We start from the raw sequence: 27,942 nt of genomic DNA, 5'->3' as shown, positions 1-27,942 counted from the left end.
TGCCCCCTTCCTTGGACAGGCTTTGCTCTGAGGTAGAGGCTGGTTTCTCAAAAATAGAGTCACATCAGTTTCTCAATTCTTGCATATTACTTTTGTTTGTTGGATAATTATGAGACTTGAGAGAACATTTTATTAGGATTGATCTTCTCCAAATAAAATTGTACATTGATTTGGAGCAATAAAGGTTGCAAACTTTGTTGAAAATTTATTGGTATTATATAAGTTCTCTGACTGGACTTATTATCCATAAATATATATATATATATATATATATTTATTTATAACTCCCTACACTGGAAAGTAACCTTATTATATTTTTTAAAGAACAATTGAGATACCTAATTAAAGGAAAATATTCTGAAACAGAGATATTTTAAGACCTCTCAGAAAGTGATTGAAGGTTCTTTCTAAATCATTAGGATAAATTAACTAATTTATATTGGGAAATTATAATAATCAATAAAAGGTAAATCTTTTCTTATTATTTAAATACTTGTACTATTATCTGTACTTAAACTGATGATACAATGGCTTTACTCAATTTTATTAAATAAAGAAAAGGGGGGGAAAGGACCCCAGAGGCACACACTAGGTCTTACAAAATATTTTTAAATTTTTTTCTTAACTGTAATATTGAGAATCTCACTGCTGCTGAACATGATTCAGTAAATTAAATTAGATTTCAAAGGAGAGTTTAAACCAGTCATCATGAAAATGACTGAGAAATCTGGCACAGGAAGGAAAATTTCCAGCTGCAGAGTTTATAGTCATGCAGCTTCACGAGCTTATCAGGTAAATTAAAATAATTTTTTTATTATTTTTATATACTTTTTAAATATACATTACGTGTGGACTGGAAAGTCCACCCATAACTAGATTAATTGTACTGAATGTAATGGTTAGTTATCTCTATATGTTGATCCTATGGTAAACAGGCTGACTGGGAGTACCTTTTGAGAAAAAGACAGCATATGAGAAAACTAAACCAGCCAATCATGCTGGTCCTTAGAGATTAAGACTATATTTACTTATCTGAACAACTGTCAAAATAGAAAGATTGTTGAAATAAAATTGTTCTATACAGGCCAGTTATTTATTAAAATATCAACCAATATATTGTTGCCCTAATCATTCTACAATAGAAATTGGCACCTTTCCTAAGTATTATTCCTAAGTATTATGCAAATGCCTTGTCAGTACAACATGAGATATCTAGAAATAGTGGATATATTTTAGGCTGGTCTCCAAGAATGGACAAGAACAATTACATGAGGATGCCATAACTCCTAGAAACTTTAACTCTCGGTAAGATGGCACCCAAAAGGATATTTTAATGAATTTTTATATTACTGACAGACCTAATAGACTCCATAAATGTGAGAATTAAGAAAAAGGTTAAGGATCCACCTTACATTCCTGTAACCTGTAGGAACACAACTTATATTACTGTATCACTAGTTTTTGCCAGCTAATATTTTAGAGCTATAATATGCTGAAGTTAATATTCAGGATTTGAAACAGGTGCATACCAATTTACCAGAACTAGGCAAGCTCTTGATCTCATGATCCTTGAAGTGACTACTTTAAAGATTATTTCTTGCTTCTACAATACATCCTTTATGGCTCTGTTTTAAATTTACAATATGTGAATTTTCTTAATAGTTTTACTTAAATTACTTCCAAGATCCTTAATAGTCAGATAAGTGCTGATGGAAGGATGGGAACTAAGTTAAAATGCTCTAGAAGACAATGTAATTAATGATGTGAATGAGTCCTCTGTTCTATGGTTTGTGAAAAGGCTTAAATGTCATGCCAAATAAAAATGTCTATTACTATGGCCAAACACAATGCTTCCTAATAAAATTGGGAAAAGATTAAAAATCTTCTGATGAGTGTTTGGCAGAATAAAAATAATAACCTTGGTCTTCCAAGTTGATTATGTTCTTGAGATAATATGTTTTCTAATAATTCCCTTTGTGTTTCAATAGTAGATCATGATGACCTCGGACCAAGAATCCAATGACTGAAAGATATAATTCCCCAAATTTCTTTAAATATTAAGAAAGGGGGAATATGTGTGGAGCCACATTGAATTACTCAACCATGCCTTCCAAACTCGATGCACCATGAGTATCTAAAAGATCACTGTAGTCTGGCATGGTAGTGCCAAGACTTGTGACTCAATCTCCCCCACACTCAGATAGCAAGGCCAGTCTTCTGAGAAGGCATACCCCTGGGGTTGAGCTACACTCACCTATTCTTTTGTAATCCTACCCCTTTGCCCTGTTTGGGATAGAATATTCCATGGAAACTACCTTTGTGTGTCCCCTTCTCTTGCTCTACCTTTGGGTATGGCCTTCCTAGATGTCAGTCAATCTGCTGACAGCAGACACCATGAAGCTAGACTCAATCCCCTGAAACCTGGCCCCTTGCCCCATTTGAATGGCTTCTCCCCAGTAAAAGGGTTGGGCACATGACCTCTGGCTCTCTCTCTTTTCATGGGCCCCTAAGGTGAGAGGAACTATCACAGGACCCAAAGAAAAAGGGGTGATTATTCCATTCAGCCCAGTTTACCTGGAGTGACCCTGAGTGTTTTAGTCATGAGAAACATGACAACTCACAAAAGTTAACACCAAAAAAACACAAATCACCCAATCAATAAATGGGCTAAGGAACTGAACAGACACTTCACAGAAGAAGAAATATAATTGATCAACAAATATATAAAAACAAATAGATGTTGAACATCTCTAGCAATTAGAGAAATGCAAATCAGAACTACTCTAAGATTTCATCTCACTCCTGTCAGAATGACAATCAGTAAGAATACAGGCAACAGGGCTGGGGATGTGGCTCAAGCGGTAGCGCGCTCGCCTGGCATGCGTGCGGCCCGGGTTCGATCCTCAGCACCACATACAAACAGAGATGTTGTGCCTGCCGAAAAACTAAAAAATAAATATTAAAAAAAAAAAGGATACAGGCAACAATAAATGTTGGTGAGGATGGGGGAAAATGATACACTCATACATTGTTGGTGGGACTGCAAATTGGTGCAACCACTATGGAAAGCAGTATGGAGATTCCTCAGAAAACTGGGAATGGAACCACCACTTGACCCAGTTATCCCACACCTTGGTTTATACCCAAAGGACTTTAAAATCAGCATACTACAATAATGCAACCATGTCAATTATAGCAGCTCAATTTACAATAGCTCGACTATGGGAACCAACGTAGGTGTCCCTCAATAGATGAATGGATAAAGAAAATATTACTCAATGGAATGTTACTCAGCTTTAAAGAAGAGTGAAATAATAGCATTTGGTTGGAGTTGGAGAATATCATGCTAAGTGAAACAGGCCAATCCCACAAAACCAAAGGCTGAATGTTTTCTCTAATATGCAGATTCTAACTGGAGGGGTACTAGGAAAGAATGAGGGGAGGGGAGGGGATATGGGGATAGAAAAGATAGAATGAAACAGACATTATTACTTTATGTATGTATGTGACTACATGACCAATATGATTCTGCAATAGGTACACTCAGAAAAATGAGAAATTATGAATCTATATATGATATATCAAAGTACATAAATCCATTCTACTGTCATGTATAACTAATTAAAACAAAAAAATTAAAAAGGAAAAATGGCATTTATTAAATTAGTTTTAGTTGGTATAATATGAATATCATATTAGTATTACAGGTCACAAGGTACCTATTATGTTAGTTTTAGGAGCTACAATATCATATTCATACACCAGCCAATATATTGGTTTAAATACTTCTATATAGATATTCTGTTAGTATTTATTTTCATAGGGCACTATTACATTAGTTTTGGATGCTATAGTACTGATATCATAGTAGTATTAAAGGCCATGAGGCAGCAATTATATTATTTCTACATGCTACAGTATGTATATAACATTAGTATTAAAGGACACAGGGCAAATATTAATCAATTTAAGACACTGTCCAGAGTATAGCTATCATACTAGTTTTAGTTCCTACAGTATGGACATTATATTAGTATTAAAGGCCACAGTGGGGCTAGGGTTGTGGCTCAGCAGTAGGGGCACTTGCCTGGCAGTGTGAGGCACTTACTTCAATTCTCAGCACTGCATATAAACAAATAAATATAAAGGTCAATCTGATGCTGCGTGTTATAGAGTTTTGCTCCCTCACATACTGAAGTTTGAACATTAGAGAAACACACCAAGGCAAGCATATAAAACAGGGTTTATTTAAAAAGGGGTAACACAGACTTCTCCCAGGATGGAGAAGGGGGCCATAGCTGGTATCCTGGTATCCCAAGAAGCGAGGTGTTCTGCCTTTTTATATGTTTTAGGCTTTCTTTGTTCTCCTGCCCACTTCCTCTTATCTTTCTCCTCCCTGCATAGTGACTAGGCCCAGGAAATGCTCAGTGGGATGGCCAAAAGGTGGGCTGAAGGGGGGAGGGCAGAATGAAGCAGGCCAGGACACATTAATTAACAACTTTATAGCTTCCTGTAGGAAGGGGCCATTCCTGGGACAAGTGAACTTAGCAACAGGTTGGAGCAGGGGCAGGTTATCTTGATGTGGTGGAGGAAGGGCTCCAAAGGCATCTCAACCCCCTCAAAAGGGCAATTATTATATTAATTTTAGATACTATAGTATGGATATAATGTTATTTTAAAGACCGCAAGGCAGATATTATACTAGTTTTAGATAATATAGTATGGATAGCGTATAAATATTAATGGCCATAGGGGACCTATGTTATTAGTTTTATTGGTCATAGTGTGGTTATATTATTAATATTAAATTATACATTTCAGCAACTATATCAGTTTTAGATGCTATAATATGGAGATCATATTAGTTAGAAAGGCCACTGGACAGCTATTATGTCAGTTTTACAAGATACAGTATGGATTCATTAGTATTACTAGACCACATGGCAGCTATTATTTCCATTTCAGAGGCTACATTATTAATATTATACTAACATTAAACACACAAAGCAGCTATTTTATTACTTTCAGAAACTATAGTATTGATATATTAGAGTAAATCTAATAGGCCATGGGATGCCTATTAATTTTGTTATACTATGAATATTTTATTACTATGAAAGGCTGTAGGTCATGTATTACATAAGTTTTAGATGTTTTATGTGGCTATCATAATGATATTAAAGGCAAGGGGCAATTATTTTGTCAGTTTTAGATGTAATATTATGGATATTATATTATTATTAAAAACCACAGTGCAGATGTTATATTCATATTGTATATAGAGTGTGAATATTACATTAATATTTGTGGCCACAGAGTAGGTATTATATTAGTTTAAATATTCTAACATGGCTATTATATTAGTATTAAAAGCCACATGCCAGCTAATATATTAGTATTAGATGATGCAATATGCATATTAGTAGACTTTGATGCAGGGAGGACAACAGAGACGGAGGCCTCGGTCTCTCTGTCTGGGTCCTATTAGTCCTCCCCAGAAGTCTGGGGTTTTTAAGATCTAGTTGCAGCTGATAACTGGGTGAGTTCTGGGGTGTACGCCCAGGATGTAACTCTTACATCACTAACTGAAGAGGTTCTATCTGAGTTCTGCAGTTGATCTAAGTTTTGCAGTTTATATTACATTATGGCCACATTGTTTATAGTCTTTTATCTAACACACACACTAATTAATATAATAGTCAATAATCCTATAATATTTCTGGTACTCATATCACACTTCCCCCCAAGGATTCTGGGTAACATAGTTAAGTTCTCTGCCCTACTGCTCTCATCAGAGGATCCTTAGAGCTACAGCCCCTGAGAGTTGTGAGTAATGTAGCCTAGAGTTTTGCCCACTCACTGAAGAGGACTTTGGGTGCTAAAGTCCCTCTGAGGATTGTGGATAATGAAATCCATTGGCTTGGCCACTCACCACAGAGTGTTCTGGGAGCTGTAGCCCCTGAGGATTGTGGATAATGTAGTGCAGTGTTCTTGCTCAATTACCACAAAGGATCCTGGGAGCTGTGGACCCTCTGGGTTCTGGATAACACACTCTAGTATTTTGCCTCCACAGCCCTGCTTGGGAGGATCCCAGGAACTGCAGACTTGACTCCATGTGTTCCCTGGTACCCTGGAAATTCTAAGTAGTGTGCTCTACCAATAAAACCTTCACCTCTGGGAGTTAGGGTTACGGGATGTGCAGGTATCCCCAGGGGTTCCAAGCACTGAAGTCTGGTATTCCGCCCTTGCAGCCCTCACCCCAGAGGATCCTGAGGACAGCAGGCACCCAAGGGTAATGGGTAGCATAGTTTGTTGTTTTTGACAGTTACAGTCCTCACTGAAGAGGTTTCTGCAAGCTGTAGATCCACAAAGGTAGTGCAGTCTGCCATTTGGCCCAAGCTGCCCTCACTCCAGAGAGCTCTGGTAACTGCAGGACCTGAAGGATTCTGTGTAGTGCAGGCCATGATATCCTTTGTAGCTCTCACCCCAGAGGCTCCCGGGTGCTGACAGCCGCATTCTCACAAGCCACCCTGAGGGCTCTGAGCAGTATAGTCCAGCATTCTGCCACTCAGCACTCACTATGAAGACCCCTGAAAGCTTTGGCCCATATGCTTGCCCTGATACACTGAGGATTCTAAGTAGCATATCCTAGCAATTCCCTGCCCAGCCAAGAATTCTCCACAAAGGCTTCTGTTATACTGAGGATTTAAGGTAGAGTGATAGACCCAAACTGATCTTTTCTTAAAATCGAGAGCCCTCTCGCCACAAAGCCATGAAAAGATAATTTTGGCTTTACTATAAATTACTGCAAATTCTGAACCTGCTTGGAATGCCTGCCCATGCCTTGAACTCACCCATGCCTGGCTCTCTGACCAGATAGCAGCCCTCTCTGAAACTTTGGTGATGTCTCACAAATCTTGGCCTTCCCTGGCCAGATAACAACCCTCTCTGAGGCTCTAATGACCTTCATAAATTCTGATGTCGGGGCCAGCAAAAATGTAAACTACCATTAGTGTTATGCTCATCAGAGTTCTGTTATCTGTAACCCCCCTTTGTTACAGATAACAGAACTTTCTGGGCTATAAAGCTGGGCTGCAGGAAAAATGCTGCTGCTGTCTTGTTCCCGTGGTTTTGGGTGGGAGAGGAAGCCCGGCTGGTCGAAATAATAAGCTTGCTTTAATTTGATTTTAATTGAAGTCAGTGGTCTTTTCTTGCGTCCTGGTCTAACATAGAGTATCCCAGGACCATTTTCCCAAGGATTCTCCACAAAGGCCTCTGGTAACTGCAGCTCACACAGGTATCAAGAAGCCCCCATTAATTCCGAGCAGTAGTTGCTCTGCCCATGAAATTCTTACCAAGGCTTCTGGAAACTGTGGGCAGTTTCTGAGGATTCTGGGTAGTGTAGTTCAGCATTCTTCCCACACAACCCTCAGTGTATTGCCCCTAGGAGCTGCAGGCCACATGCTAGCTCTGGTACCTTAAGGATTATGGGTTCTGCAGCCAAGGAACTGCTCATGCAGCCATCACCACTGTGGGACTTGGCAGAGGGCCCACTCCACTGGGAACATTCTCACCAAGCAAATCTCAGCATCATCAGGGTTCTTCTAAAAAATTGTAGTCAGGCTAGGGTTGTGGCTCAGCGGTAGAACACTCGCCTAGAACGTGCGAGGCTCTGGGTTTGATCCTCAGCACCACATAAAAATAAATAAATAAAATAAGTGTATTGTGTCCAACTACAAGTAAAAAATAAAATATTTAAGAAAAATTTGTAGTCATGTAATGTAAAGAAGTCTTTAATACAGCTGCAATTGAAAATAATCATAATTCTTTAATATCAACTACCCAATTAATACACAGATTTCTCCAGCTATTTTAAATAAATTTTAGACACAGACAAATCAGGTTCAAACAGGAGGATGCAGTATATTTGATTAATAAGTCTTAAGTCTTCCTGTACTTGTCACCTACGTATTGACAAAGGTAGTTTATTCATACTATAGATCTTCACGTCTGTTTTGCTTCTTTGTTTCATCTCATTGTACCTAGAATTGAGGCCCCCCCCACCCCTGATCTATAACCCTACCCACAAGATTTTTCTTGTAACTGACACAAATACAATATTTACACTTAAGGTAACTTTGAATTTTTTAATAGTTTTTTTAACCTTTATTTATTAATTTATTTTTATATGGTGCTGAGGATTGAATTCAATGCCTCACACATGCAAGGCAAGCGCTCTACCACTGAGCTACACCCCCAGCCCCAATAACTTTGAATTTTAACACATCAACTTCTCAATATCTCTCAAGTACTTAAACATTATAAGAAAAATTAGTCATTGAAACATGAATAAGGGGCTGGGCTGTAGCTCAGTAGTGAAGCACTTGCCTCACAACTGTGAAGCACTGGGTTTGATCCTCAGCACCATAAAAAAATAAATAAAAAAGAAATTGTGTCCATCTACAACTAAAAAATATTTTTAAAAAAAGCATGAATAAGAGCAAGCAATGAGGTGAAAAACAGTCCTTCCCCTAAGGCCCCAGTGAGACTTCAGGAACTGGGCCCACCCTGTAACATCTTAAGAGGGCATCTGTGTTTCTCCCTTCTTTTTTCTTGGATTTCTCCCCAAAAATACATTCAAGACACACAAAACACATTGAAATGTTATAATGATGAGCAGCCAAAACCTCAGTAAGGAATACTGTTGTAAAATAAGTCCCTCTAAAATATTACCTGAGAAAGTAAAGAACATGGCAGAACTTCTTCCTCAGCACACCAGGCAGTGCACAGGAAGCTTCTTCCCCATGTTTTCCTCACATGGACCTCTGTCATCCTGAATCCACAGTGAGTCTCCCTGGGTGGATGCCAAGGAGAAGAAAGCTGTGATCCTCACCATAGACATATCCCCTAGGCATCCCCAGGCCAAGAGGTCTCCCCAGGTGGATACCCAGGATAATAGAAGCTCTGACCCCCATTTTAGACAAGAGCTCTCAGACATCCTCAGGCCATGGTGTCTCTCTAAGTGAGTCCCCAAAATAAGAAAGCCCTGGTCACCATCTTAGACAGATAGATCTTCAAGGTATCTCCGGGTCTTGGTGTTTCCCCAGGTGGGAACCCCAGGATAAAGAAGCTCTGCTCCTCAGAGCCCCCAGGCTTCCCCAGATGTGGCATCTCCCAGGTGGGTCCCCAGGAGAAGGAAGCTTGCAGAGGACACAAAACATGACCCCCCCAAAAGCAGGTGGTCAGAGAAAAATGTTATGAGCACCCCTGCTGGCCACCATGGCAGTGCAGGACGCTAAGTGCTCACTGTTCAAGAGGGCCTCTGCACCCTCTAGGGCTAGTCACAGTGAAGCTCTGAAATTCATCATTCTGATTATTTCAGGTCACAATTTGAGGAATCAAAAAGAAATAAAGCCAGGGGGACTGGGGTTGTGGCTCAGTGGTAGCATGCTTGCCTAGCACGTGTGAGGCACTGAGTTCGATCCTCAGCACAACATAAAAAAATAAACAAATAAAATAAAGGTATTGCGTTCATTAAAAAATTAAGAAGAAAGAAATAGAGCCAACCATCCTATGTCTTGATCAGAATAGATGGAGATAGCAAGCAGCAAAGTACGTAGCCCATAGACAAAATCTCATTGATTTCCTATATGTCAGCAATCATGCAGAGGAAACAGTGGAATGTGTTAGTTGGAATGAGAAAATTTTAAAGGCATTAATATTTAAAATAGCACCCCCCAAAATTGAAGTACCTGCATGTAAGTCTTAAAGTCCAACCATACTTTCAGAAAATCTTGAAACAGTAGAAATAAATCAAATGAAATGTAAATAAATGCAGAGATAATCCTTGTTTAGGTCTCAATATAGTTAAGATGAAATTATCTCAAACCTGATCTGTAAATTTAGTGCATTCCCAGTGAAATTTCTAGCAAGTTGTTTCAAAACATAAACTAGACAGCACCAACTGCAAAAGGACAAACTCCAAAAAGGCACACATCTGGATCCCAGAACCTGTCAAAATACTCCATAGGCCTGCATTTAAAATGTGAAACTGTAAAACTGTAGAAGATGTTCATGACCACATGTTTTATGATGAGGCTTTAAATATAGCCCCCACACAAATCCATGAAATAAAAAAACTGATAATGTGAGTTGTATTAAATTACTCTGTAAAAATTATATTAAGGAAATGAAAAGACAAGTCAAAGATTGGGCAAAATATTTGGAAAGTATATGTCTCAAATAAACTTGTGCCCAAAGTATAGTAAGACAATAAGACAACCCAATGGGTAAATATCTGAACAGACAACTCTCAAGAAAGTTATGAGATGGCAAAGTATTGGGGCCAATGGCCAGTGTCTCATTGAAGGGTTCTTCTTCCTGCCCAGGGGAATCTAAGCTACCCCTGTCACATCACATGACTAAACTAATCAGAGTCACTCCACGTGAATTTGGGGAATAAATAAAGACACAGACAGAGAAAGTACCTTTCCTTTGGGTTCAGTTACCACTCCTCAGCTGCAGCTCCCATAAAGGGGGCAAGGCAGGCAACAGCAAGAAAGAGAGCAAAGAGCACATGCTGAATCCTTTTTAAAAAATACTTTTTAGTTATAGATGGATGCAATATCTTTATTTTGCTTATTCATTTTTTATGTGGTGCTGAGGATTGAACCCAGTGCCTCACATGTGAGGGGCAAGCACTCTGCCACTGAGCCACAACCCCAGGCCCTGCTAAACCTTTTTATTGGGGAGAAGCCATTCAAATGAGGCAAGGGGTCAGGTTTCAGGGAGTTGAGTCTAGCATCACGATGTTTTGCTGTCAGCAGGCTGACTGACATCTAGGAAGGCCATGCCCATCTCACCATGAGCTGTGGGGGGATCCTAGAGCAAGTGAAAAGACCAGAGCAAGGCCTGCCCAAACAGAGGAACAACATCAGTTCAGGCCACCCTGTGCACTCAGTGCTCACAGTTCACTCACACAGCCCATGGCTGGCTTGCCGCATCTCCACATTCTCTTCACTCAAGGCTAAGGGGCACTCAGTTCCTATGTGGCAGCTCCCGACATACCCCAGAACTTAAAATCTCAAATAATTAGTGAATAACAAAACACAAATACTCAGAAATATATTTACAAAAGGTGAAGACTGTGATAGATCTAGTCCACATGAGTTCTGGAACTAGACAAAGCTCCCATCCTTTATTTAAGGGGGTACATCAAAGGCAGGATAAGGTTTCAAGGGTGGGGTCTTGCTTCGTGAAGTGTTACAGTCAGCAGGTTGACATCTTGGCAGGTCACACCCATCTCAGGTGCTGCGTGGGCCATGGCAGAGCGGGATAGAGATTCACATTGTCCCTGGGAAATTGACCAGATAAAATGTCCACTGGTCATTCCCCGACACCCAGATGTCTCTAGCCACTAGGCTTCCATGTGCAGTGACCCACATGCAACCCATGGATGGCTCCTGATGGCAAAGAGGCATAGAAATTATTCTTTCTTTTTTAATATTAATTTTTTTAGTTTTAGGTGGACTCAATATCTTTTTTTTAATATTTATTTTTTAGTTTTCGGCAGACACAACATCTTTGTTTGTATGTGGTGCTGAGGATCAAACCCAGGCCGCACGCATGCCAGGCAAGCACGCTACCGCTTGAGCCACATCCCCAGCCCTGGACACAATATCTTTATTTTACATTTATGTGGTGCTGAGGATCGAACCCAGTGCCTTGCGCATGCTAGGCAAGCACTCTGCCACTGAGCCACAACCCCAGCCCCTAGAAATAATTTTTAGTATCACTTATCATGAGAAAAGCACAAAGTAAAACCTTGAGATGCACTGCACACATACTAAGCCGCTAAAGTCTTTCCTTAAGTACAGAATCCACCGTGAAGATGATGAGCAGCCATGGGCATTCTCATACATTGCTGGTGAAGTACACAATAGTTCATCACTATCAAAAAGATAACCATTTTTTCCAAAATTAGACAAGATGTCACCATATGATCCTAAGAATATAGAGAATTGCCTCAAAAACACATATCTAGATAACAGCAAGCAATTACATATAGTATTTCTATTCACAATGGCCCAGTACCTTAAGGAATCTGGATGTGCTTCAATGGTTGAACAAATAGCAGAATTGCCATGCATCCATGCCATGGAGGCCCTGGGGTCTCTGAGCTCCCCTACGTCTCCACACCTGGACCATGTGGTCTGACTTTACCTTTGCACGCCTTGCAGAAGGAAAAGTGGGTTCTATATGAAAACACCTGTAAGATGCAGGCTCAGGATGCCCCCTGGACCCAGATGGCCATTTAAGGGAGTGAGTGTAGAACAGGCTGGGGGCTATACCCCTCTTCTCAGCCCGAGACAAGGTCAGAAGGGTAAAGGGGAAGGGGGGCTGGCTGTCAGTAAACTGAGGGTGGAGGCCTCTCTCCACAGGGGTTGAGCACAGGTGCTAAGGAAGGCCTCCTGCCTCCATCCGAAAGGGCCTCTGGCCACTGCACAGATGCCCTTTCCCAGGTGGTCCAATCCCAGTCAAGGGTCAGTTCAAGGGAGTTTAGTCCATTTCCCCCAAGATGGACATGATACAGCTAGATGAGTTTCAGGACTGAGCAGTTTCAGGAATGAGCCCACTGCCTGTCCAGCAAAATGACCTGGAGGTCCTCACCCAGTCTCTGTCTCTGACTGACCACCTCCTCACAGACTTCACCCTACTGAATTCTAGACCCTACTGTCTACAGGTAAGGCCACAGGTTGAGGGCTCTGCATGTTTCCTGGGACATGTTGCCCATCCTGTAGCAGGCCAAGGCACAGTAGTCACTCCCTCTGCCCTGACTCTGGGGGAGCCTTCCTGGTGGGGGACACAGGGGCCCAGTCCTGGTGTTTGTTGGAAGTCTGTAGTGTTCCTTGTCTTGCAATATTAGGTATTCCTCCAACTCCACACACCCTGCTGAGTTCAGGGAACCTGGGAGGCCAGGATCAATGCCCAGTTTTGAGCTACAAATTCTATTTTTGGAAAAGTCTCAAAAACAGGGCTTCCTGTTGAGAGAGAAGAAAGAGCTTCTGCATGATAAGCTGGGGACATCCTGAAGGGCCATCCACATTCTCAGCTCAGGACCCCACAGGAACTAACCCCTTGCAAGGCATGAGCCTGGAAAATCTATTCCTGACTCTGGAGAGAAATCCAGGGTTTGAGGCAGAGTTGAGTCAGGAAGGGGACACCCTGATTTCCTGGGAAGTGACTGCTCCCTCCCCTCTGCTGCCAGGCTCCTCCCTTGGCCTCTCCTGGGTCCTCTCCTAGTTTCCTCCAAACTCTGCAGCCTCAGAGGTAAAAGCAAGACAGGTGTGTGTGTGTGTGTGTGTGTGTGTGTGTGTGTACATGTGTGCTTGTTTGTGCACATATGTAGTTTGCATGCATGCTCATGTGTCATGGGCATGTTGTGGGCATGTGGAGGGATGGTTTTGAGGGCGTATGCATGTGTGTGTCTGCACATGTGTGCACACACATTTATGTGTGCATGAGGGATGCCAGTCAGGAAAGAAATGCACTGCCTTCCTCCAGGGGAATCCCAGATCCTTATCCTCCCTCTGCAGAAAAGACAAAAATGGAAAAACACTTTCTTCTTTTGAAAAGTTCGTGAAAAGAAATAAAGCAGTGACATATTTTTTATTACAATCCACACACTTGGTCAAAACGCAGCCCAGCTCAGGGTCTTCATCCCCTGTCACTGTATGCTCCGTCCTGAGTTGTTGGAAGGGCTGGAATTAGGGCCCCCCTGCCCAGCATAAACAGGATTAAAATGAGCTGATGTTTCCCTCAGAAGAAGGAGTTGAGCAGCAGGAGGACTGGAGAAGAGGGCATTGCCCAGACACTTGGAGAATGGAGAGCCCAGCCTCTGGTCTGGGTCTGACACTTTTTTTTTTTAAGAGAGAGTGAGAGAGACAGAGAGAAAGAAAGAGAGAGAGAGAGAGAGAGAGAGAGAGAGAATTTTAATATTTATTTTTTAGTTTTCGGCAAACACAATATCTTTGTCTGTGGTGCTGAGGATCGAACCCGGGCCGCACGCATGCCAGGTGAGCGCACTACCACTTGAGCCACATCCCCAGCCCTGGGTCTGACATTTTTCAAGAGGTCAGAACAAAGATCTCAGTCTGAAGTGTCCCAGGGCACAGTGATGGAGGCTGAGACTCAGAAGCCAGCAAGCTGCTCAACATCAACTTGGCTGTCACTGTGGAGGCTCTGCTGTCTCCACCATCCCGACCTTACCTGAGCCCAGACGCCCTGCAGTCTTCTAGCTCAACCTGCTTTCCAACACCAGGCCCACTTTCCTTGATGCCCCCCGCCCACCAAAACCCATACTGCTCCACAATTTCTCTTCAGCTTCAAATGCAGAACAGTCTCAATGCTGGTGTGATTAGGAAGGTAGATCAAATGAAACAAAGGTTACTTTTAGTACAGGGGAAGCCAGTGTGTTTATTTCCCAGGGTTGCCATAATAAAGCACAGAAATGTGTGTGACTTAAACCAAAAACTTACTATCTCACAGTTCTGGAGGCCAGAATTCTGAAATCGGGGTGTCAGTAGGATCATTCTTCCTCTGAAAGCTAGTGCAGAGGGTCCTTCCGCACCTCTTTAGTTTCGGGTGTTTGCTGGAAGCCTGTAGTGTTCCTTGTCTTGCAATATTAGAGAAAAAACTATTCAATGATACTTATTAAAGCACAGGGAAAGACTTTATTCAGGATTATTTCAAGAAAAACAGAGATCCCAACCCCTATGCTTGACCATGCCAAACACTGTTGTTGCCCAGGGACCAGGTACAGCAGGGGTCACAGTTTACACAGAGCACATGGCATGTGACATAAGTGCCCAAAGACTTGGGTCACAGGCCAGAAACAGGAACCACCATAAAAGCCCCTGGGTAGTATAGTCTAGTGTTTTGCCTGCACAACCCTCATTCTGGGGGACCTTGGGGGTTGCAGGATACATTCACCTGGATAGCCCAGAGGGGATAATGACACTCTATGAGGTGGCTGTGCAGGTCAGGTGAACATATCTTCACAATGGTGGAGGTGGAAAGTCATAGCCTTCCCTCCTACTCTACAGTCTCTCCTTAAAGGGCTGCAGAGTATTCTGGTGCATTAGAGGCTCATTTACTTCACTGGTCCCCAGTAGGTCAGTCTGGCTGCTTCCGGTCTCTGGTCCTACGGGCATTTGCCCCAACACTAATGAGCAACTCCTGGAGTCATCTTCTTAAATAGAAGCCCAGCCAAGTGTGTGTGTTCACCCCTCCAGTGATGTTCCCTTAACTACCTCAAGAGTGGTTTCCACGGAACACACAGCCTTTGCTGGGGGCTTGTGGCTCTACCCTGAAGGAGTCTGATTCCAGACCTACAAATAATCCACTCTTATTCAGCTCACTGTTGCATAATTAGAACTGCAACTTGGCAAGGAGAAAAACGATCCCATGTGCCAGAGCAAGACAACCAGTAGCCAAAATCCAGGTGTAGATTTTTTTTTAGATTTTAAATATAGAAAGCCTCTGCTTTTTTTTTTTAAGAGAGAGAGAGTTTTTTAATATTTATTTTTTAGTTTTCGGCGGACACGACATCTTTATTTTATTTTTATGTGGTGCTGAGGATCGAACCCAGTGCCCTGCGCATGCAGGCGAGGGCGCTACCGCTTGAGCCACATCCCCAGCCCAAGCCTCAGCTTTTTATAAACCACATGATTCTCTACATGCCACAGGTTGACACAATGTGGAGTCACACCCTGCACAGCATCTCTTGCTTGCCTCCTCTTCTACAGAGCGCGTCCTCCTGCCCTATCAACATGGAAAGGAGGGAGGACAGAGTGCAGCAAGGTGGGGTCAGGACCTTCACCCTTCCTATGACAGCCTCTCAAACTCCTAGGGAGTTGCTCCCATGTTATAGATGAGGAAACTGAGGAAAGGACACTTGACCGTTGGGGTAGTCAGAACTGGAAACCCGCCTGGCCCTGATGAGGACCTTCTAGCAAAACTTTGGGAATCCAGAGGCTACACTGGCCCAGCGGTGGCGCTGTGCACTCGCCCCAAGCGGCCTGGGATCCATGTGGTGCCTGGCCTCGGACCACACACCCCGCCCCCCACCCCGTTAACCAGCCACGCCCAGACCACGCCCCCGTGGGCCAGGCTTCGCCCCCAGCCCAGGGCCCACACCTAGGCCTCACGTTCGTACTACTGACCGCAACCTGCACCTGGTATCCCTCCTGGTGGGCATTGCGGTGGAGGTGGAACAGAGGCTCAGGGCTAGGACTGGTGGGGGCGGGGGCGGGTGGCCAGTGCCTCTGCCAGTGCCTCTCAGTACCGGGATGAGAGCTGCAGGTCAGGACAAGAGCTCCAGGGCAGCCCCGCGGCTGCTGACATTACAGCGACATCTGAGCTGCCCCCAGGTAAGGGCCACAGGCCTGGACATCAGAGTTCCTGTCTCCTAGGGAGTCATATGCTCCCATGTTATAGATGAGGAAACTGAGGAAAGGACACTTGACTGTCGGGGTAGTCAGAACTGGAAACCCGCCTGGCCCTGATGAGGACCTTCTAGCAAAACTTTGCCTGGGCTGTAAGCTCCTAGGGCACCCACGAACCAGAGATGCAGGAGAGCTCTGGGTTCTGGGAAAACAGAGTCACAGACAGGTTGGAACTGAGGGGCTGGAGGGAAGAAAAGTGGGGGTCTTTGGTGGGTGACAATGGAAGACAGAGCAGCGTTGTTTGCAAACCTGGTACCTCCTCCTGCTACTCAGCGATTCCAGTGACCCTTGCCCTGGGCCCGACTTCCAGGCATTTGGGCTGTTTCTCTTACCACGGGGATGTGGACAGACTGGGGCCTGTGTGCAGAGGCCCTCGGGACTCACCCCGCCCTCTTGTGATCCAGAGCAGTGGCCAGGAGCCTGAGGACAGCCTGTTGACCATACATGTGCTTGACACTGCCTCTGGGCTCCCAATCCCCGGCCTCTGCCTCCATTTGTCCCAGCTTGAAGACCTCAGCCAGCAGTGGACAGAGCTAAGAAAAAGGTAGGAGGTAGGCCCTGGGGATGGGAGGGAATGTCGAGCACCTGCTCCTCCAGCACCAGCCCTTCCTGAGTCCCATCCTGGGACACATCCCAGACAGTCCAGGAGTGAGGGCACTCAGGCCCAGAGGACAGAGATGACCGCTGCTCAACTGCCCCCTCAGCCTGGCCCCTCCCTACTGACTCTCTCAGCTTCACTTTCCTCACTAAAAACAAGAGGACAGTGGAAGTAGACGTCTCACCAGGTGTGAGCATCCTGGGACAATGCCATAGAATGGGCTGAGGCCTGCTGGGGTAGGGGCAGTGTGTGTTTCCTTGCCACCATGCCCTGGCCTGAATTAATACCCAGGTGGCAGCTAAAAGGCCTCACTGTCCCCATGGTTAACAGCAGGCCGACCACCCAATTTCTGCTTTTATTCTCCGTACACCCTCTGGGTAGGAAACAATAATTACCATTTTACAGATGGGAAAACAGGTAGGATGAAATAAAAGCTGGGCTTCCTCAGCCTGGTGTGCTCCCAGAGCCCAGGCCTTGGGCCCCTGCTCCCTGCACAGGCTCTGCTGGAGAAAACCCTTGAGTTGGCTCTATGAGTGGGTTTCCCAAACCCTCCATCTTGAAGGAGGCAGGCTCCAAGCTTCAAGAGACTCTCTTCCAGCCTGGGAGTGGGTGGGCAGCAGGAGCAAGTTACAGAAAGGAGGATAGGCCTACAGGTTCAGGGTCAAGGATGGGGCTTGTTTTCTACCTGTTCAGCTTTTCACAAAAGTCAGGGGGTACCATGCATAAGGGTGCACATCTGTAATCCCAGCAATTCGGGAGGCTAACGCAGGAGGATAGCTAGTTCGAGGCCAGTAACAGCAATTTAGTGAGACCCTGCCTCAAAATAAAAATTAAAAGACTGGATATAGCTCAGTGGTAAAGCACCCCTGGGTTCAATCCCAGTAATAAAAAAAGAAATGAAAAGTTTGGGGATGAGGGACAAGATCTCATCTGAGCATTATTTCAAGTCAGCATGGCACTGCGCAGACCTGGAGTCCCACACCACAATGTGCACGTGCTTCCTCTGCCCCTCTCACCAGTGAGACACACTTTACAGTCCAGCTGGTCACATGATGTAGGGTTTGGAAGAGGAGACAGCCAAACCGCAGGCCTTTAGAACTCTCCATGAGGGATCAGCCCACTCCATGTGGACCCTTTGTGCTGTTGGAAATGGGCCACCATGTAGATAGGCAGTTATTGACCCAGAAAGCCACACACAACACACTACGTGAAAATACAGCTTATGAAACATGAATAATTTGTTTTGTAAAAATTTTTGTAAATACAGGCTGGGGTTATGGCTCAGTGGTAGAGCTCTCACCTAGCCGTGTGTGAGGCACTGGATTCCATCCTCAGCACCACATAAAGATAAATAAAGGTATTGTGTCCATCTACAACTAAAAAATATTTTAAATATGTTTGTAAATAAACATAGTTAAGCTTAGAAAAAAATCTAAGAAAAACATGCCAAATTTGAAGTGATTATTGCTCATAGGTTAAACTGGGAGATTTTTCCCTTTTTGCTTCTTTATTGATTTCTTAAAGAGGCAATGCAACAATGTCTCTAGAAACTGCCCCACAATCTCTGTTCAGCCATGTCTGCATCAGCCTGTACAGTGTCTGAGGCCAGGGGGTCAGACCCAGGGGGGTGGGGAAGGGTGGCTCCACATCTGACCTCAGCAGCCCATGCTCTCCCCAGCTACACAGACCCAGATGGCCACTGCCCTGGGCTCCTGAGGACAGGCCAAATGAAGCCAGGCACCTATAAGCTGTCCTTTGACACAGAGGGCTACTGGAAGGAGAGGGGGCAGGAGAGCTTCTACCCATATGTAGAGGTGAGTGCCATGGGGGATGGAGAGGGTGGAAGCCCTGACGCACTGACCTGCAGGCCAGGCTTCATGGGCAGACTGGTCCCACTTCTCTCAGGGAGGTGGCAGGCACATGAGCTGGCCTGCTTTGAGTTCCCACAAGAAAGGGGTCCTGGGACCTGGGGCATCAAGAGACTCCGCGTCAACATGCCCATCCATGAGCATCCATGAGTCAGGCTTGGGAAAGGCAGACTGGGAGTGATTCATCCCCTCTTCATACAGTTTCCATCTACACCAACTCTAGCTCCTGGGCCTTCCCTTACCGCTCCCCCGACCCCCTTCACCTGGCTTTCTCCACATCCAGCATGCCCGGAGGAGGACTCAGCTCTCAGGAAGCTTCTAATCCACCACTGGGTTTCAGCTAACCCTTCCCCACCATCCAGGCCGCTTTCCCAGGGAGCATTGAGGGCAGGTGGCTCCTGTGCTGTGGTCCCTCACTGTCTTCTGGTGCCTTTCTGCTTCTCTCAGATTGTTTTCACCATCATGAATGAAACCCAGAAGTTCCACCTGCCTCTGCTGCTGAGCCCATGGTCCTATACCACCTACAGAGGGAGCCAGAGCTAGAGGGCAGCTATGACTCCGGTGGATAAAGCCAGTGCTGCATCCACAGACCTACTCCTGATGGGTTGCTGTGATTCAGGCCAATAAACTCTGGTTGCATCTGCAGTGCTGTGTCCCAGCCAGAGTGTGGGTAGGTTACCTTGGATCCTCCCAGCCCTTCCTCAATCATAAATGAGTCCTGTAGAGTTGGCTTCTTGATAGCTCTTAGACCTCTGCTCCTCACCCGTCCCAGCCTGGCCTGCTGTCTGGCCCTGTGTTCCCCATCTGATCCTCATACCAAGACCCCTTCATGGTTTCCATCCAGCCCTACACACTGGGGTTTGGCAGACGCCTTTTGCAATCACCCTCAGCCCTGCATCCCGACAGCTGGGTGTTCCCCAGGCAGCTCAGGGGTTGCTCACCTCAAAGCCTAGTACGCAGCCTTGGTCAGGATGGTGAGATTGGGTGGGCGGGTAGTACAGCAAACCCAGCTGGAGTGCTGTAAATAGGGATGAAGAACCTTTACATACAGCTAATCCTTTGGTCCTGGAATTTTTGTGTTGGGCAGAAGGCATTAATGGTCAGCCAAACTGTGTGCTGATGAATCACCTTGGAAAAGCTACCTGTGGTACTTCTCAGAATGAAAACACCTCCTCAGATGGTGAGGGACCCTCAAGCCCATGCTGCACATCTGCCTTTCTGCAGCAAGCCTGGCACCAACAACAGAGATGCCTGGGGGTGGAGGCTTAGAGCCTGGGAAATACATTTAGGATCCCAGCAGTGAAGCAAGATGTAAGGCACAGTTGGGATTGCAGACATTCTTTAAACCAGGCACAGTGACGCACGCCTGTAATCCCAGCAGCTCAGGAGGCTGAGGCAGGAGGATTGTGAGTTCACAGCCAGCCTCAGCAACTTAGCAAGGCCCTAAGTAACTCAGCAAGACCTTGTCTCAAAATATAATATAAAAAGGGGTGGGAGGACCTGGGGTTGTGGCTCAGCGGTAGAACGCTTGCCTAGCATGTGCAAGGCACTAGGTTCAATCCTCAGCACCACATAAAAAATAAAATAAAGGTATTGTGCCCAACTATGACTAAAAAATAAACAAAAAGGGTTGGGGATGTGACTCAGTGGTTAGGCACCCCTGGGTTCAATCCCCAGTATCAGAAAAAAAAATTATAACAAATAGATATTCTTTATTCAGAGGCAGCGGCAGCCCCCAGCCTCCAGCACCACCCCCATTTTGCCCTGAGTCCTTCCATAGACCTTTTTCTTCTTTTTTTTTTTTTAATGGAAGCTAAACAAAGAAGTCACATTGTCCACAGGTTACATAAGTGGGTGCAGGTTCACAGACAAACGTCTACAACCTTGAGTACATACACTGAATCAGGGTGCTCATGACCTTGGCTACATACTAAACCATAACCCAGTGAAATCTCCACAAGGCAGCCTGACTATCGTCATCTTGGGTCTGCCCTACTGTCCTTGTCCTAGAAGCATCTACCCCTTGATGAGCCGGCCTCCCCTCAATGGGCCTGTCAAAGGCTCAGAACCAGCTGTTTCTAACTCAGGAGCAGCAGCCGTGTCTAGGAGATGACACTGTGTTTGTCTCCAAGGGCTCCAGTACAGCTGCACCTGGTAGGCTGCTGGACACTAGCCGTGGGCCTAGAAGCCACCAGTCAACCCAGCTGGTGTCGTCAAAGACCTCTCACCCTGTGTCACCTGTTTCTTCTGTAACTGCTCCAGACAGGTGGATGGAGCAGAAGGCCTGGCCAAGCACTAGAAGCTTGACAGGCAGGTGTCAGAGGAACCAGGAAGTTCTGTTGGAGGTTCCAGCTTTCTGATTCTTCAGCTGAGAACCTCCTGTCCTCAGCTGGCCCTTGGAGGTCGACACCTCACCAATTTTGTTCACTGCTATTCCCACCCATGCCCAGGACAGTCCTAGCAGAACGGTGCCACATGGAGGAGTGGATGTTTTGAGTTCTGCTCAGACCTCACTCCCCAAGAACTCAGGAAGGCAGTAAGGGACGTGTAAGTCCCTGGTACCCACAGTCTACATGCTTCCCATTGTTAACTGTATGCCTACCAAACCAAGCATCCTGGGGCCTCCTGGTGCTGTGGCCACCCCCAGGCCTGTGTCTAAGTCCATCATCAAGTGACTGAGGGACTTGGGCCCACAGATTCCAAGAGCACCTTTTCTGCTCCCAGGACCTCTACTTGGTGACAGGAGCCTGGCATACCACAGTGAGCCACTGGAGAACTGGAATTGCAAGGCTGAGAGGTTAGGAGGTGCCATGAGGTTAAGGAGGGGTCAGCGAGACCCGAGAAAGAGACCCAACATAAGCAAAACCTCTGAGAGGGAACTGCTACCACACGCAGGCCTGAGGCACAGATACCTGCAGCACCTCTGCCTGGCTCTCGGTTTCAGGAAACCCTCCCCCAGGGGTGACTGAGAGGTCACCTCTGTGCTTAGCTCAGGGGGCAGAACACAGGACCAAAGGGTCTCACCACAGGAGACAAGGCCATCCACTGTGGGTAGGAGGTGGGCAGCCACCAGCCCTGCCCCAGGAACCCCTGGGTCTACCTCAAGTTTGCGGGACATGAGCCTCAGTACCGCAGGATCTAGGTTGGAGGTCACCAGTCCCTTGGTGAACTACACCTCCCTCTTCTCCATGGCAGTATTCAGTGCCTGCAGTTGGCGCTCCAGCACCAGGTTCCAGAAATCTGTCTTCTGCCTCACCTCTTGGATGGCCACTATGAACTTCCAGTAGATCTCATCCTGCTTCTGCCACGTCTGTGCAGACTAAGCTGTGAAGGGCCACAAGTTCCTCACCCAGGATGTCTCCCTGGGGAGAAGCCACTTCCCACCTCTGCCCCTGTGTGGGGCACACTGCCTCTATAATGGCACACATTTTCACTAGTGCCCCAGTCCGTGGCATATGGGTAAGTGTGCTCTTCACACTGCTTGCACTCCACCCTCTGTGCACGGAATTAAAGGTGTATAGCTGTCTACACAGTGGGAGACAGGAGAAACATTAACATGAGCCCCCCTTCAGGAAACAACGGGGTGTCCTAGTAGGAGCTGAGCAGCCCCACCCTGAAAGCTGCTCTACAAAAGTGGAAAGGCCAGCCTTAGCTGAATTAAGGCTGTGGGCTTAGGTGAGATGCACCCCTGATCTCCCCGAAGTGAGAGCCAGGGCATCATACTACCAGCAGGCAATGTTTGCAAGAGGGTCCTCAGAAACTACCTGCCTTCAAAATGCCCCACAGGGCAGGTGTAGAGCAAGCCTCACAACAACCAACTGCTGACCAGTAGGACTGTCCCTTCTCACCTTCTACCCTTCTTTTTCTTAATAAGAATTATAAAACATTGAGACTTTATAGTGAAAGTAAACATCTCTCTAACCCCAATTCCTGGAGGCCACCATGTAATCATTCAGAGACCCTTTTCAGAATGTTCCCCACAGCAGTAAAAATATCTATTCTTACTAGGAAGGAAACAGGATTGTGCTGTCACACTGCAGCTTTCCACACAGAAGTGTTCCTTAGAGCACAGCCAGGGCAGCACATGCATGATCCCATATCCCCAACTACTATACAGAGTCCCACAGACCTGCCCACAACTGCTGAGAACCATAGCCAGTCGGAATGGCCCCTGGCATTCTGCCAGAAGTAATGGTTGAGAGGCGAGCCATTAAGATGATATTAAGTTAAGCTGTCTATAATTGCTGTGACTGGATGATGCTGGATGGAAACAGGCTGTGTATCCAGTTGTATATTAGACCTTTACTGTCCCCCTCGGGCACCCGCTACTTTGGAGTTGCCGTTGAATTCTCGTGGGGTTCCGAGTGAGTGGGCTCCAGAGCCCAGTGGGAGTTCCGTTGGTGTGTGGTGTGTTCCTGGAGGAGCCGCGTGGGTGGGTGGCGTTCAGGAGAGTTCCCAGGGAGTGTGCTGGTGTTCAGAAACAAAGTTGTTCCTGCTTGAGTGGCTCGTGATTTGTGCCCAGTCAGACTGCGGCACACAACCAATCCCCTGTCAGCAGATTCAGCTGACAAATCTGAGCTCCATGCCTCATTCACCTTGAACCACTGCTGCAGCTGCACACCTTTCAGTCTTTCTTTGGATCTTAAAATGTGATTTCATGTGCCAGAGAACAGAGAGAGGGGGATAGAAAGCATTCAGGATTTACATGCATGCATGTAAAAGCATTCAGGATTGATAGGCTTCTGGGAGACAGCAAGACCAGAAATAATGGCCAAAAGCAACTGGCTTGAAGACTCCAGGAGCTGGGCCCCACCCAGGCCAGACAGTGGGATATGTGGAAGAACAAGGCCTCATCTCCCTCAGCACCCATCCACTGTTGAGCCTCAGAATAGTCAAAGGAAAGAGAGATCCAGCATCCCCATCTCTCCCTTCCTGCCCTAAGGGCTGAGCCCTACTTAGGAGATATCCTCAGATATGCCTTCTTTCCTGAGCCCAGGAGAGCATGTGTCATAGAACAAACACATCAGGTCACTCATAATCATGATCTGCCTGTCCCTTTCATAGTTCCCAACCCTCCTCCGCCTTTCCCACTCATCTCCTGCACCTTCTGGAGAGGGTCTGCCATGTGCCTGTTCTGCATGGACACCTCTTCCATCTCCCAATGCAGAGCTCTTCCAAGAATTGTTCCCCTGTTCTCAAGTCTGCTCCTCTCGGTACAAGTATAGGTACAGGAGGGCTGGTCCCTGACCACAAGCAGGTGCTGCCAGCCACACCCATACTGAGGACCTGGGCTTGTTTTACACATACAAATAGTAGTTTGCATAAAATCCATTCCAAATTTGCAAAGGAATACACAAACCTGGAGGTTGCATTTTGTTCAGGTCTCCACCAGGGCCATTCTCCATCCAGGAACCCTGCTACTGCTGGCATCTGAGGAACAATGACAACTGCCCACTGGCCACACTGGCACTTAAGCTTGTGGGACATAAGGCTGCAGGGTCTAGGCTGTCAGGTGTCAGCACCTGGTTGACCTGCAACTCCTTCTGCCACAGCAATGTCTTCCCACCCCAGCCATCCTGTGGCCCCAGAGCAATTCCTTCAGCTCTGTGTGTTTGCCTGTCAGAGTACCCTTTTTGTCATCACCCTTCCCACTCCACAGTTAGGGAAATACCCTATTTTCAGTTACAGGATAGACAAGTTACTTCATTTATGGATTTCAACAGAGGGTAGCAGAGGGGCACTGCTCAGTTTTCACAGAAAGGCATGCTGGGAGCTGAGTCTGCAGCCCCACACTTTGGGACAGGGAGAGTATCTCCCGCCCATCCTATGTCAGCGCCTTAAGGGAGCTGGTGAGGCACAGGCTGTTAAGCACAATGTCATAGCAGTTCTCAATTCAGTGATGGCCTCCTCGTGACTTTTCCCTTAGTGTGTTGATCTGCCCGGCCCCTCCTCCACTTAGTTTATTTCAGTCCTTCCTAGAACACACAAGGTTCTGGGTTCCATCCCCAGAACCACACACACACACACACACACACACACACACACACACACGAACCTGTAAAACAGGGCCCAAGAGCACCCATCATGGTCAGCACAAATAAGCTCTACCAAAAAACAAACAGCGAGTCAAGCTCAGTGGAGTGTTTCTAGCTGATGCTCATGGTGACACTCAGCACATGGGCCAGGCAGCCACTGATGGCCATGACAGGCACAACACATCAACCCTTGCACTGGTGGTGTCCCTGTGAGCACTGACCACACAGATTTCTCGAATCTGAGCCTGCTCAAGCCAGAAGCTGTGGAGAAGACTGTTCTAGAAATGCCACCCCCGATACTGAGTAACTGCTGCCTGCTCTTAGCCACTGATTTTATGTACATATTGATTTTTTTCTGATGGTGCTAACAATTGAGCCCAGGGTCTTGCACATATAGGGAGGTGCTCTACCACTGAGCTACGTCTCTAGCCTGATTTTTTTTTTTTTTTTTTTTTTTTGATACTGGGGATTTAACCAAGGGTGCTCTACTTTTGAGCTACACTCCAAGCACCTTCTCTATTTTTATCTTGAGACAGGGTCAGCATTTCCCAGGTTGGACTCAAACTTGCAGTCCTCTTGCCTCAGCCTCCCAAGCAGCTGAGACCACAGGCATGTGCCATGGCTGCTGGGACTAGTCACGTACCACGGCACCCAGCTCACCACTGATTTTAGACAAGAGTGCAGAGTGTATGATAATCATGGTCCCCCAGAATAGCATAAGAAGTTTGCTGGGAGCCATCAGCCAAGTAGGTATGACAATCTCCTTGCCAGCTTACTCCCATGCTGTCTAGTGGAAGGACTTCTGAAAGGTGACCTTGCTCAAGGACCAGGGCAGTTTAGCATAATAGGAGATTAGGGTGTTCCCCCTTTAGAATATGGCAGTTTAGCATAATAGGAGATTAGGGTGTTCCCCTTTAGAATAGGGCGTATCCTGCTGCTGAGTTCCTCTTGAGTGTTTAGGGTCAGACAGTATATTTTGGGAGACAGAAGCCCATGCGGAGTGGATTTGGGCAGAGAACATGGATTCCCCCAGAGCGTGTTTGTAGACGGCCAGTGTGAGTTCGGGAATAAAGAATTGCTGTTTGAATCTACAAGCTGTGTGGAGACTCGTGATTTGTGCCCAGCCAGAGACTGCGGCAGAAGTTGCTCTGGGATTCTGAGTGAGTCCATTGATCTTAGAAACCCCATGTTTTCTCCCTGGCATAATGGACTGTTTTAATCTGCATCATGTGCTGAGTCAAGAAACTAGAGGCAGATTACTTTCTGGCGGAGGGGCTCTAACACCTCCTTACACAATGTGCTTGTAAGAAACTGACCTCCAACAAGCCTCTTTTTTTTTGGGGGGGGGGGGGGATTACCAGGGATTGAACTCAGGGGCACTAGGTCATCAAGCCACATCCCAGCCCCATTTTGTATTTTATTTAGAGACAGGGTCTCACTGAATTGCTTAGGGCCTCGCTTTTTTGCTGAGGCTGGCTTTGAACTCACAATCCGCCTGCCTTAGCCTCTGAGCCTCTGGGATCAGGAGTGTGCCACCACACCCAGCTCCAATGAGCCTCTTAAAGTCACTCCTTATCCTGGAGATCTTGGTGTGTCTTTGCACAGGTGAGAGTGGGATGTCACTTGACAGCCAGAGGAAGGTCCACTTCCTTTAGGCCAACCCTTTTCCTCTCCCCTGCAAAAGTCCACCAATAAACCCCATGCTGCTGCTTTTTGTGTTCCTCTCACCTCTAAGTTCATAAAGCATACCCAGAATAACAGGGTTCTGTGAACCTCCACATTTTCTAGGTCACTCATTTAGTGAGGTCATCTCTGAGTCTGAGATAATGGACATGAGTAGTAAACACCACTCAGTTTCCTCAGTGTCAGCTTTCAGTTGCTATGACAAAATACCTGAAGTAAATATTCTTAAATGAGGATATGGAGATTTTATATATGTGTGTGTGTGTGTGTGTGTGTGTGTGTATAAAAACAGCACACAGGTTCTTATCACTGTATGACTCTGACACTATCATTCTGTGCTTCTCAGGAAAGACCAGATGTTCTGGAAGCCCAAGAGCTCAGCACCCTCATGGTTGGCTGCAACCTGCTATGGCAGTTTTGTCCAGTATATTGATGCTAAACCACATCCAGGAATGAGGCAAATGTGTTGGAAAGTCTTCTCAACCCAGCATCCAGAAGAACCTACAAAAACTGAAGTCAGACACATCCTTCCTCAGAGGTTCCTGAATGACACCAGGTCAAAGCCCCTAGCCTCATTATGGATTTCCAGGCAAACAAGCTCTGACACATCCCTCCAAACTCCTAACTCCTTGCTGTAACCCTAAACCTAACCCTAACTTATACCTCAGAATCTTTACCCAAACCGTAACCCCCAATTCAAAACCTAACCCTTAACCCAAATCTTAACCATAAAGATAGCACAAAGGAAAAAAAAAGAAAGATATGCCCTGGTACCTTCTTTCCCTATGCTCTCCAAGCTCCTAAAATTGGAGCTGAAAGTCAGGGTCAAACAGACTGTGAGGAACAGGTAAGAGAGTTAGCAAGTAATAATATGACCCAAAACTCAGGGCTATTCCGGTCCCTCATCCAAAGCCCACAAGGTCAGTTTATTGCCTTTTTATAAGGGAAGCCTGCACAGGAGACCCATGGACATTTTACTCCACTATAGTGGGCATTATAGGGTTTGGTGGAAGGGTGGAAAAGTGAAAGCAACAAGAGGCATCTGGATGAACACAAAGCAAGACAGGGCTGTGTGGCAGGCCCACATCAGGTCTGAACTGCTAGGTGGATCAGGCTCCTACTTCCTGGAAACCATAGTTAGGACAGAGTGCTAAAAGCTCTGCATCAGATAAATTGAGGCATCTTATTGAGATCTCAAATAAAAGAGTTATTAGGATGTTTTGAATCTGCATGGTGGGTGTGGGGTCCCCCCC

At 45.9% G+C, this 27,942-nt stretch overlaps 2 protein-coding genes across 5 annotated transcripts in view; both read left to right on the top strand.

Moving 5' to 3' along the window:
- The first annotated feature begins 14,037 nt into the window (after positions 1–14,037).
- The window catches only part of Znf7 (zinc finger protein 7), a 121,715-nt gene continuing 107,810 nt past the window's right edge, over positions 14,038–27,942 (top strand). For 3 of the 4 annotated variants that reach the window (XM_077105572.1, XM_077105571.1, XM_076835542.2), the window contains exon 1: positions 14,047–14,075. Coding sequence is in view for 1 of the 4 variants with exons in the window: in XM_076835546.2 (XP_076691661.2) it covers positions 14,069–14,075 (7 nt within the window). In the remaining 3 variants the exon portion in view is untranslated. Of the gene's footprint in view, positions 14,076–27,942 lie in introns of all 4 variants that reach the window. The other variant, XM_076835546.2, reaches the window with a different exon arrangement.
- LOC143382325 (5-hydroxyisourate hydrolase-like) lies at positions 16,350–19,514 on the top strand. The gene is made up of 4 exons (XM_076836366.1): positions 16,350–16,430; positions 16,910–17,049; positions 18,782–18,917; positions 19,419–19,514. Exons 1-4 carry the CDS (start codon positions 16,350–16,352, stop codon positions 19,512–19,514), a joined length of 453 nt encoding a protein of 150 aa, XP_076692481.1.

This window comes from Callospermophilus lateralis, chromosome 16 (genome assembly GCF_048772815.1).
Source record: "Callospermophilus lateralis isolate mCalLat2 chromosome 16, mCalLat2.hap1, whole genome shotgun sequence".
In the NCBI taxonomy this organism is placed as follows: domain Eukaryota; kingdom Metazoa; phylum Chordata; class Mammalia; order Rodentia; family Sciuridae; genus Callospermophilus; species Callospermophilus lateralis.
Note: the sequence above shows the minus strand (reverse complement) of the source record. Positions and strands in the feature narration are given on the sequence as shown.

Excerpts from the sequence above, each read along its gene's own strand:
- LOC143382325 (XM_076836366.1), top strand. The coding sequence starts at position 16,350 with ATGAGAGCTGCAGGTCAGGACAAGAGCTCCAGGGCAGCCCCGCGGCTG. Across the intron at positions 16,431-16,909 it reads GACATCTGAGCTGCCCCCAG|AGCAGTGGCCAGGAGCCTGA; the intron begins GTAAGGGCCACA and ends CTTGTGATCCAG. Across the intron at positions 17,050-18,781 it reads TGGACAGAGCTAAGAAAAAG|CTACACAGACCCAGATGGCC; the intron begins GTAGGAGGTAGG and ends TGCTCTCCCCAG.